This window comes from Hetaerina americana, unplaced genomic scaffold, assembly GCF_022747635.1.
Source record: "Hetaerina americana unplaced genomic scaffold, ioHetAmer1.1.p SCAF_8, whole genome shotgun sequence".
NCBI classification, from domain to species: domain Eukaryota; kingdom Metazoa; phylum Arthropoda; class Insecta; order Odonata; family Calopterygidae; genus Hetaerina; species Hetaerina americana.
The window spans coordinates 7,908,442-7,921,055 of NW_027287427.1; the positions used below are offsets into that span (position 1 = coordinate 7,908,442).

At 42.1% G+C, this 12,614-nt stretch overlaps 1 protein-coding gene across 1 annotated transcript in view; it reads left to right on the forward strand.

The window, feature by feature from the left end:
- The window catches only part of LOC139697925 (inositol 1,4,5-triphosphate receptor associated 2-like), a 33,566-nt gene that overhangs the window by 8,106 nt on the left and 12,846 nt on the right, over window positions 1-12,614 (forward strand). The window contains exon 4 of the mRNA XM_071596785.1: window positions 7,773-7,810. Within this exon, the coding sequence (XP_071452886.1) occupies window positions 7,773-7,810 (38 nt within the window). The remainder of the gene's footprint in view (window positions 1-7,772; window positions 7,811-12,614) is intronic.

The following is a 12,614-nucleotide window of genomic DNA, read 5'->3' on the forward strand; positions in this document are numbered from 1 at the left end:
TAGCAATTCGGGACAGACAACGGATTGCTGAGTTCCAGTGTTTTCAGCCTTGGCCTTTTTTGCTCCGTGTTTTAGTGACCTGGATTTCCTTATGCTATTTTAGTTTTCTATGCTTGTTGACTTTCCAGTGGAAGTGATACGTTATGGGAAGGATGGTATTTTCAAGGTTCCCAAATTGGCTTTTCCCGATTGTGAACAGTGACTTCCGATGCATTAAGTCCATCGCCAGCTTGTGTCGAAAGGAAAATTACCGCGGCCATTAGCGGATACATTCTACCGCGTAATTTTTTATGGAATCAAATTTCGGATGAAGAGGGAACATTTTTGATAATTTTGTTAAGAGACGCCTAGATTTTTGAAATAAAAATTAAAACCGGAGGAGACATCTGGACACTCTGCCAGAGGAAGTTTGTACGGTAATCATTGCCCAGCAGACACCATGGCATCAAAATCACCCGCCCTAGGTAGGATTCAAATCGCGGTCTTTGGGCACACTCGAGAGTGGAATTCCTATCGAAGTTAATGGGACCGTTCCAATCACTATGCACTTACTTATCAGGCAGCCATTGTATTCCTTCCTAAAGCTCCACTCTTTATCCAATATCCTCTTCGCAAATTGAAAGTGATGGTTCCGGGCGTAACTTTCGAGAAGCTGTGATTTTTGACGCTTTACCATGGAATAGGTTGATGAGGAAGTTGACCTCTTTGACTAGAACATAGAAAAAAAGATAAAAATAGGGGTCTAGAAATAGTAAAACTACACTTTAGGGCCAATTAAAGGACCTTTAAGTATACCTTACCCGGCGAGTAAAATTAGTGATACGATTGAAAAAAGTGCCTGGTTGAAAAATACAAAAACTGTTTTACTTGGAGAAAAGTGTCTAATGGTAATGTATTGGTTAATGTTCTTATTCTATCGTGCAAATTTAAGTGGCATAAGATTCCACTTCCCTTTTGGTTATCCACTCTGTTAATCACAAAAGAAGGATCCTGTACTTCGCTTGTCATACAAGCCTCCATGCTCCCTTCCGTGCATTTGAAGTGGAGTTCCTCTTGTGAGGGGAAACTCATCCGATTTGTGAAAGGTGACTTAAAAGGTCTTACTGCCAAAGGAATATAATTTCGTTGCGTAATAAAAAAATCTTCGAATAACTAGAAACTCAAATATACTTCGATGTGACATAGTGCATGAACTCAGAGATAAAATATGTCGATTGAATGGAGTTATATAGAATTATTTTTGGCAAATATATTACCTTGTGTGAACAAATAGAGTTCATATTTTTTGGAAATTGAAGTTACCGCACATGACCTCAACAAATATTCAATAAAGACTATACTACCATCACGACACTGGATCCGATTAAGTAAGAACGAAGTGTGTTTTTCAGCCTTCCATAGATACAGGTGTGCCGATGGAATACTTCCTATCTTTCCTATCCAGAATGTTAATAATTCTCATGCTGAAGTGTTTGCGCTTACGTATCGCCGACAGGTGAAACTAGTTTCCTCGCAATGCGCTAACTTCCGCCCACTCCTGAAGTAACGGTGCGTGTATCAACATGAAAACGCACGGAGGAGTAAACTCACATTTTGTTTTGTTTGACATTTGCAATTTGCAGGCTTTCCTAATACTTTTATTGGAGTGATATCGAGGCGGCTGTCGCTTAATCCTTACTCGAATGATATAATGAGTTCTAGGCAGCAATTGTGAAGCTAATGAAAAGAATTATTTTGTTAGTTTACCCGTATTAGGATAAGCGCTAATCTGGAGATTTCTAATCGAGATTGTGGTGATATGAGCTTAAAACAGGATGATTGTTTGGAAGGCTCATTTTAAGATATTAAATCAATACTCGTTAGGTTACATTTGGTGGTTTGGAAAGTGAAATGGGCGAAAAACTTATTGCCAATCATCCCGAAGATTGCAAACTGATTGATTCTTTGTCTCCATTAGTGTGTCTGGTAATCGTTTCTTTAGAGCCTCAAGAGATCGTTTCGTTGCAATCGCAAAAGGGGAGATAACTTGAATCAACTTGCAATCCATTCCCCAATTTTTATTTACGGGATTCTATCAACCTTTTTCCATCAATATAATGATTCGGCTGTGATAGGAGCAGTTCTGCATGACCGCGACTACTAGAAAGACAAACATTTATCAATTGGAGAGGATTACAAACAAATCACCTGCTGGAATTGGTAAATATTTTCCTTTGTCACTAAGTTGGTTCAAAGAAAATGAAATTGAGGGCACCTGTCTTTATTTGTCCACGAATGATCAAATCCGGTTGTTGAGGCAATGAATACTGTGCTGTCTCATAATTATTATGACGTGACTAGGAGGAGCACCGTTAAGGTCAGCGCCTTTGCTCGTCCGCCGCTCCACCGTGGTGACATGAGAGAGGGGAAGGGGAGAGGCCGGCAGTTTTATGAGCATTATGAGTCTCAAGGTTATTTCCCGTTGGAAATATCTCTCGTATGCACGCTTTGGATTTGTTCAATTATGGGACTGCGGCGATGGGCATATTTTGAACAACGGAATTATTTCACCAAATAGAATAATTACGCGAATAAGAAAACGATTAATTTCCGGGTGGGAATTTTTATGACCCTCTCGACTCTCTAGTCAAAGAGCAGAGAGTTTTTTGTTTTGGGGGACGGAGGGGACGGCTCTGATATTTGCACCACTGCCATCCCACTTAAATCAACAGGTGAAATCCAGGTAATCAATAGTCCAGTGACCCAAGAGGGCATTTTTATTCGAAAACCACTGAATAAATAACGTGTAAAATTATTATTCAGTGGTCCACAGGGGTTCACAAGATAAAAGGAATCGGCATAACTTCTCGAAATGAGTGAAATAGTAGGCGGGTGAATATTTGTTTGTGACTGGGTTTTGGCAAAAAACGCGACTCTCAATTCACATCCGCTCACTCTTGTGTGTCCTCGGAACATTTGAATGCCAACCAAATGGCATAAAGACCGTCCAACTGTATTTCATCGCAGCAAGCTGGCGCAGTTCTATTTTGATTAACTTCTCTAAAAGTTAAGGTACTTGTGTACGTATGTTCTGTTGAAGTTGGATACGAGCTAGAAGTAATAGCTTGGATGTTACTTGCATTGATGGCTACCGGCCTGGGAGATAATTCATGCCGCTGCGAAATTGTTAAGGTCATACCTCTAATCATAGTGGATGTGGGTGTGCCCGGCGTGTCATGGCATCCGCACTCTCGCGTGATATTATTATTGTTTTACGTAGATGCTTATCACGGTGGCACTTGCCGAGAAATGAGCGCGTGGACGCACTATGTTGAACGTGGGAGGTGTACAAATGAGCGATGTCGAAGTGCGAGCGGAACGTCTCCTTTCAGATCTAAGCGTAACGATTAAGTGAGAAATTAATGCGAAGTTGCATGCATAAGGTATATGCTTTCATGTTAGTCATCCCATTGCGCACGAAGGTAAAATATTCCTTCACACTCCTGTGTCCAGCGAGGGAGAAGTGATTCTTATTCTTAGCCTTCAATCCTAAAGCATAAATGAATTGAAAGAAGAATTAGAAAAGGGTTCTTTTTGTTGACTTTGTGTGCGTATACTATATATGATTAATTTGTTGCGACAGAGGACGATGAAACCGCTTCGATGATTAGGTTGACAATTTTCTCTCCTCGGACCCTTTTAGAAGAAGACTCGTTAAAATTCCGGCACATTCCGTGGGAACTGACCTCTCCGTTGTATTTTTGTCTGTAAAATAAAAGGATAAAATATATTATCTTATCATTTAATTTTAGGGTAAGGTACCAACATATATGCAATCGTAGACTGTAATCGTTTAGAAATATATTTTCTCACGTGCCCTTTATTTTACATATGGTGCAATAGACGACTTCGAAAATGCTGTAGTAGTAGCACGTGTAGTAGTGCCAAAAGAGCACGAGTAATACTGGATGTGCTTTGCAGAAATAACGGGGAAATGTCCCATTACTACGTCACCGTTTCACTTCACAAGAAAGGAGAATAAAACATTTTTGGAAAAAAACCCGAAAGAACTATAAGAATTTTTACTACCTCTCATTTTGAGGCAATTTTTTCTGTAATCACCGTTAATGGGATGGAAGGTTTCGCTAACTTTTTCTCGTATTCATATATCGTTTCGAAACTTTCCATCCGTCTAGTGCGTCCGTCGCGTTAGTGCGACTGTATCGCGCAACTTCGCCGTGGGTTTTGCACTAACATTCGAAATGCGATCTAGTGCAACGAGTAATCAAAGTGAACAATTGAAAGTTTCAATGATTATTTGATGGAACAGTTTCAAGTAGGCCTGAATGGTAATTCTTGATGGTCTTTTCTGACGCGAATTACTTGGAAATTAATGACACGTACTATTTCAACTATAGATCCCAAAATTAAAAAGTAGCCGATTTTGCTTCAATTTCGATTCGACTTCTTTATTTTGCCATTTTATTAGTTTAGATTATGATTCTTTATAAACTAGTTCAGATTCTGTACCTTTTTGACTCACAGTCAAGATTTTACTACCTCACTTTTACGTTGATTGTCATTGTATCACTCTGAAATTAATGCCCCATTGTGTTCAATGAGTTGCACGCCCTCTGTATTCGCTGTTTTTTCTGCAATGCCATTTATGAAACGAAGTATATTGCCCCATTCTCCGAGTAATACCTTTCATCATTCTTTGGACTTCCTTTATTGTCTCGTCCAAGCATATATTGAATAGAGGAGAAGTTGTGTCCTATCCACTTTTTCATATTTCATGTGGCGATCTATTACTCATACATTTCATAAGTTAGCAAAATTTTACCGTACAGTTCAGCCAGTGGCTCTCAAAGGCCCTCTTCAAGCCCATGGACACTAACTCCAATGGCATCTTGTACTAACTTAGATTGCTGATGGTCAAAGCATAAGCGATGCAGAAGCACCGCACAGTTTATTTGAGTTAGAAAAATTGAGCTGTAAAATGAATTCAAGTTACATGAATGATAATAAACAGATAAAAACCCGAATACATTACAAACATATTGACTTGTATGTTTTTTTTACAATAACTGAATTTGAGATTCACAATGCACAATGTTTGCATTTCAGGACCTCAGTGATTTTAGATCTAGTTAAATGATGGCCTTTTGGCCCTGCCCTAGAAATATGAATTGGGTTTGTAACCAAATGGTAAATACTTTTCTCTGATTTTATTCTGAAAGAAGTAAATTAATGAAGTTAAAATATTTTAGCTGCCTATAGATAGCTGATATTTGTCATCATGTGCTTTACTAAATACCACTACAATCTTATGTCATCTCTCTGATCGATTCCAAAATATGTAGTTCGCGTGACAACCTCTATGGAATCCATACCCCAGTAGTTGATGGCCTGGTTTTTTTTCTTTTTAATAATTGCATTACTTCTACGTGCTTCAGTGGACGATGATTGATGGTGTGCACTGATGTTCTATGTGTGTGTCACTTTCTTTGACTACTGGGTTTATGGATTGAGGGTCAATTGTTGGGGGGAGGGGAGGGGCAGTGCAATGATTGGGGCAAGTGGAGAATACTGAAACTGGCAAGAATTGAAAGGTAGCAATGTTGTTAAAATCAAATTTATTCATTTTTTGAGAGCTTGGTAGTTTGAAATAAATCATTGGAACCTCAAATATATCATAGAAGAAATATATCTCATGGAGGGCCACATCCTTTTGAGGGCCACCCAAGCCACTGTTCTAACTGGCATAGTCGACAGCTTATGGTTGGCTCAAATTGTTTCATCTACTAGTGCAATGATTGCATCTTCAACATGCAATTAGCTTCAATTCATGAATTTAAATTTTTTTACTGAATCAAATTAAGGACTGATTTTGAAGTTCTAAGAAAACCCAGAGTAAGAAAATTGTATATACGAGGGTCATCCGGAAAGTAGTACCCGTTCGTGAAATAAAGACACAAAAGTAAATATTAACAAACATAAAAAATTTTATTTGAAAGAGGATACTTTAAACTACTTCTCAACATAATCTCCAAGCAAATTAAGGCATTTGTCATAACGTGTGACAAGTTTCTGTATTCCTGCTGCATAGTCCTTCGCCGCCAGCTCATTGAGATACGCGAGGGACCCATCTTGCACAAATTTTTGCATAATGCAGATGGTGTTTAACAATTTCATGAACAATTGTTCGAGAAACATTGGGAAAATGCTCACAGATGTCATCAATTGTGACGCGCCGATCGTTCCTCACGAATTCGTCAACTGAGCTCACCAGTTGGTCTGTAATGACAGACGGTCTCCCCGAACGCTCATCGTCGTGTGTGTTCCCCCTCCCCATGTTGAAGTTGCGACACCACCGCCGAACAGACGACTCGTCCATTACATTGTCTCCATACACCTCCTTTAATTGGCGATGAATATCACATGGGCGAACGTTTCTTGCATTGAGGAATTTAATCACTGCCCTCACTTCACAACTGGCGGCGTTCTCAATTTTTTTAAACATTGTAAACAATCACAGAAACAACACAGGCAATGCTAGCGTCACGCAACTTGGCTCAGAGAAGGCAGACAAGCCACTGAAGCTATCTGACCTCGTCCAGCGGCTACTCGCGTCGTCAGCACTTCATGCGGCACGAACGGGTACTACTTTCCGGATGACCCTCGTATTTGAAAATTGATCTGTCTGAAAGTGAATATAATTATTCTAGCTATTCCATAACTATTAACTTCAAATATCCTCTCTCAGTATTGTGTATCAAAGCTGAAACCATAGGTCATAATTACCTTGGATTGGCATTATCGAAAATTCATTGTGATTTCTTTTGAAATATTCACTGTTGACTTAAAGTGACATCATTCTGAGGTCAAAATGGCATCAAAATATTACACTCAAATAGGGGCTTTTATTCATCCCATTTCATGCACTGTAATTCTGAAAATTTTACCAAAATGTAGTTTTTTTAAGGAAAAATACAAAACCTACTATTAAAATGTCTGTGTAGTGGCCGTAGGATTGCTGTTGTTTCATGTTCACATACCACTCTTCATATAGTACCAATGGTAGCATCATGATGAGACCAGTGAAGATGGTGAAGGAGAACAGCTGTTAGCTCTTAGTTCTTTTCACTGGCTCACAGTCCTCATTCCCCTTGCACATTTTGTGTGCGTATATTAGCGGTGAATAAACATGCTTTCTTTATTGGGATGTTTGATATTAATTATGATTCTTCCTTGATATATCCACTAAATCTACAAAATATGCATAATTACTATTTTCTTTACCTCTGTGAGGATATTGTGGTTTTAGGATATTTTTATCTCACACAAGTGAAATCATATTCAGCCATTATTATATTATTAACTAAAATTTTAATAATCGAAAAAAATTAAATCAAATTGATATTTGAGTAGAATATGGTCATTTTATTAATATCACATGCTGTCAAATTTTAAGGGGTTTGAATATATGACTTGAAATTATCCACAATTTTTATGAGGGCATTGATTCAAATATTAAATTCCAATATCTCAAAGATCAATATATCTTTTGGTGTCCAGGTAATCTATTAAATTTTCTTCAGAAGCACTTAAATAAACCATGATGGGTATTCATATTATTTAGCACTGACCCTATAACTTGGTTTTATATTGAAACTAGATTCAAGAAAAACCATAGTTGTACTATAATAATATAAAATTGATATTCAAATTGTGATATGTATGACTTAAATGTGTGCTTGTATTAAATTACATATGTACTCCTGTTTTTGCAGGCCTGCAGATAACATTGAAATTTTACCCAGTGTGTCAGGTAAGTTGTCTGTAAATTCTTAAAAGTGGTTTAATTGGCAAAATTTCATTGTTCCTGCTATGTTTATAATATATTGTAAAATTATTGTACTACTTCAGGGCATAGTTAAATTATAGATTGTGTGAGTTTTTTCTGAAGATGATAAAACCCGCGAGTGAGCTTTGCTTGATTTCCTTGTGTTTAAAGAAACTTGAAGTAAGAAAATCTGGCACCACCAAGTGAAAAGAAATATCATATTTGTTTAGCTTAACTCTGAATTTGTGAATTGATATTATACCTCATGGAGTAAGGCCACTTACCATGCTACTACAATAAACATGTAGCTATTAGAGATAGGAGCTGACCAATTTCGGTCTGCATATTTATAAATTTTGGATTATTCCTGTAAGGACCTCAGTATTCAAGTATTCGATTTCATGCAATATAATCTTTTGGCTAGCAATCCTGTAAAGTAGTTTGTAAGTGCAGGCATTACTGTAAAATGATCTGGCAATTTCTGAAGAGGATAGCATATCTTCAGGGTGTGCAACCCACTGGTGGTGGCTTCCTAAGTTATAATGAGAACTCCACGGTCATTTTGGTAATCATACAGTGATTTATATTATTAAATCATTTTCTTATTGCGATAACAAAAATTTTACCATCAGATTTCCTAATGAATCTTAATTAGCAAGCATTACTTAGGGAATCATGCCTATGTCTGCCTTTGGCATTGACATTGTTCATCTACTCTATTTACAAGTTGGGATGTTTCAATTTCTGAGAAGCCCAATGGTGATGTAAGTGATTTTGATTATTTACTTCTTTGGTAATGCATGAAAAACCAGGAATCTCCAGAGAAGAAAAGCGAATATATTTGAAACTAGTAATTTCATGTCTTAATTATTCAATTTGGTATGTTTTGATGGACATGGCACATTTATAACTATTTGCAATCCTTTAGAAAACCTTGTCAACCTTTAAGGTGATTTTTATGCTTCCTTATTGTGATTAATAATTCATTGTTTGAAATACTTAAAGGGTTTACAGTTGCGTGCAGAAAACAAACTTGCTTATACATGTGTAATCAATTATTTTCATTAGCATGAACACATTAAAATAAAGCAGCCTTTAAAAATTCTATCACGCATTTTTTATATAATTACAATTCATAATTTCCACAGAATAATAAAGGGATGTTGCAATCAATATATTTTGAAGGAGGTATCGTGGTGGAAATAATGACACCTCCTAACAATTAACAAAGTTTATTGTGCTCAGAAAATTAAAACCTTGATGAGGCGATTGAACAGTAATTATTCAGTAAATATTCGGCCGTGCGGTGGCGAAGCCAGGAGAGAATCCTTCACCAGGAAGCAGCGTCCTTGGGTTGACCACGATGGCGGCGCGCGTGACGGTCCAGAGCCAGTCAGAGAGAGAGTGAGAGTGAGACTGAGAGTGGCTCTGGCGGCGTGGTTGCGCCCTGGCGGCGGACCCTGGTGGCGAACGCCGGAAGCCAAAACACTTGCCGGCGAAGGCGCGTTCGCAATGGCGCTCAATGATGATTCAAGTGTTGAGCCGCCACACCACCCCCTTGGTTGTTTTATAGTCCCTGGTGATTAGTAGACATTGGAAAAATTGTGGAAACAGGAGGTGATAACGGGTGAGCGGCAAGGAAGGAGGGTGTAGGGGTGGTGGAAGCTTGACAGGTTAGGTAATGAAGTCAAGACAATGAAAGAAAAAGAGAAAAAAAAGAGAAAATTATAGTTGAAATTCTTCAAGATGCGACGGAAAGCGCACGCGTCTCCCAGATCGGGTTGTCCGTTCGCCGCGCTGTGTGCGCGGTGCAGCACCTGGGGGCTGAGGGTCTGGCGGTGCAGGCAGCGTAGCTGGGCGCGATGTAAAGGCGGCAGGCCATCTTTCGTCCGATTCTGCTGCCTCCAGCTGTGGCGCGGTGTGGTGAAGCGGTAGAGCTGCCTGGTGGTTATAAATTGGTAGGTTGGATACCGTAAAGGCAGGTTTGAGTCTGTCGAGAGAAATGAACACATCACGGTTTGGTAAGCGGACTTTGTACGCCTTATCATTCCGTTCTAAAACTTTAAACGGCCCGTCATACGGCAGCTGAAGAGAACCCCGCGGGGGGCCGTGCCGGACGAAGACGTGGGATGCCGTTGGCAAGTCTTTGAAGATGAAAACCTGACGGGAACCGTGGCGGGCAGCGGGGCGAGGGCTCAACTCCCGGAAATGCTCGCGCAACTGGGACATGAAGGCGGTGTCAGCTGGCTGCGATGGAGAGGTTGGTGAGAGGAATTCTCCGGGAAGGCGGAGAGGCTCCCCATACACTAGCTCTGCAGTGGAGGCATCTAGGTCTTCCTTCCAGGAGGCGCGGAATCCCAGGAGGATGGCAGGAAGTACGTCCACCCACTGAGTGGTCCCGTGGCAACGGATGGCGGCCTTCAGCTGTCGATGGAACCGTTCTACCATCCCGTTCGCCTCAGGATGGTATGCTGTCGTCCTGAAATGCTCCGCGCCGGCCATGAGGGAGAGCTGGCGGAAGAGGTTGCTTTCAAACTGCCGTCCTTGGTCGGTAGTGATGCGTTGGGGTGAGCCGAAACGCGACATCCATCCGCTAAAGAAAGCGAATGCCACTGTCTCGGCCGAAATGTCACCAATCGGTATTGCCTCGGGCCATCGGGTGAAACGGTCCACGCACGTAAGGCAATATCGAAAACCACGTGAACTTGGGAGAGGTCCGACCAAATCGATGTGGACGTGCTCGAATCTCCGTCCTGGAGACGGGAAATTGCGCACAGGGGAGGCAACATGACGAGTCACTTTTGCCTGTTGGCACGGGATGCACGCGCGTGCCCATTCGCGGCAGTCTTTCCTAATAGAGGGCCACACGAAACGCGATGTCACGAGTTTTATCGTCGCTTTCGCTCCGGGATGCGCCAGGTTATGAAGCGAATCAAACGCCTGACGCCGGAATGCGGGAGTGACGTATGGGCGAGCACAAGGGGTGGAAGTGTCACAAAACAAGTGCACAGCACAACCGGGAACAGGAAGTCTTCTGAGCTTGAGGGAAGACTCTTCGTTCTTAAGGAGCGCAGCAAGTTCAGCGTCTGCCTCCTGTGCACGGCCTAACTCCTCAAAATTTACCGCGGAGGACAAGGAATCGATGCGCGATAAAGCGTCCGCCACGACATTATCCGCGCCGGCTACGTGACGAATGTCTGTCGAGTATTGGCCGATCAGGTCGAGGTAGCGGAATTGACGGGGCGAACATCTGTCAGGTTTTTGCTGGAACGCGTACACTATCGGCTTGTGGTCTGTAAAAATTGTAAAATTCCGACCCTCCACCATGTGGCGAAAATACCGGACCGCCCGATAAATCGCCAGGAGCTCCCTGTCATAAGGGCTGTAGTTTCTCTCGGCCGAGCTTAGTTTTTTGGAGAAGAAACCAAGCGGTTGCCAACCCGCCTCTGTGCGCTGCTGGAGCACAGCTCCCAGGGTGAAGTCTGAGGCGTCGGTAAACAGGCCGAGGGGAAGGGAGGGGGCCGGATGGGCGAGAAGCACAAAGTTCGAAAGAGCGTCTTTACACCGCTGGAAAGAAAGGCGCAGTTCGGGCGTCCAATCCACTTTGTCGCGGCCGTGTACACCACCGCGTAGCACTTCACTGAGGGGGGCCTGTAAGTCGGCGGCATGGGGAAGGAATCTTCTATAAAAATTCAGCATCCCCAAGAATTGGCGGAGCTGTTTCACCGTCACAGGGAGTGGGAAGTCGGCGATAGCACTCACTTTGTCACTTAAAGGCGTTGTACCCTCGGCACTTACACTATATCCTAAAAACTTGACATTGGGAACACCAAAAACACACTTTGCAGGATTAATGAGCACACCGTATGATTTTAATCTGCCAAAAAGCTCACGCAGGTGATGCTCATGTTCGTCCTCATTTTGGGAGGCGACCAAAATATCGTCTAAATAGACGTAGCAGAAGGAGAGGCCTCTGAGTGCCTCGTCGAGGAAACGTTGGAAAGTCTGTGCGGCGTTTCGCAGTCCATATGACATAAAGGGAAATTCAAACAACCCAAAGGGGGTCGTGATTGCAGTCTTCGGTATGTCTTCCGGGTTCACAGGTATTTGGTTATATGCCCTCACGAGGTCAATGGTGGAGAAAACACGAGCACCATTGAGGGATGCAGCGAAATCCTCGATATGGGGGACAGGATAGCGATCGGGGATGGTCCTAGCGTTTAACGCGCGATAATCCCCGCATGGGCGCCACTCGTCTCCCTTCTTGGGCACAAGGTGGAGGGCGGAGGACCAACAGCTATCCGAGCGGCGGGCTGTCCCTAATCGCACCATTAATTCAAATTCCCGTTTGGCTGCGGCAAGTTTGTCGGGAGCAAGCCTACGTGGTTTACATGACACCGGCTGACCTGCGGTCGTGCGAATGAAATGCACTGTGGAGTGGGACGCATGACCGGGTGTCCCTGCTGGACGCGTAATTTCGGGAAAGCGCGAGAGAAGAACGTGAAAACGGGTTTCTCCTACTACCGCCTTTATCTGCGTTGCCGGGAGGCGTACAATATTTCCGGCGACGGAAATTGTCGTCGAACTGTCTGTAAGACGAGAATTCTTAACGTCCACCAAAAGACTGAAATGCGTCAAAAAGTCCACTCCGATAATAGGCTGTGCAACGTCTGCCACAACAAACCTCCACGTGAAGTCGCGGCGCAGACCGAAATTTAGGTTTAATACTTCCCAACCGTACGTATTTATTACGGAATTGTTGGCAGCAAAAAGTTGGTAGTCGGTCCGC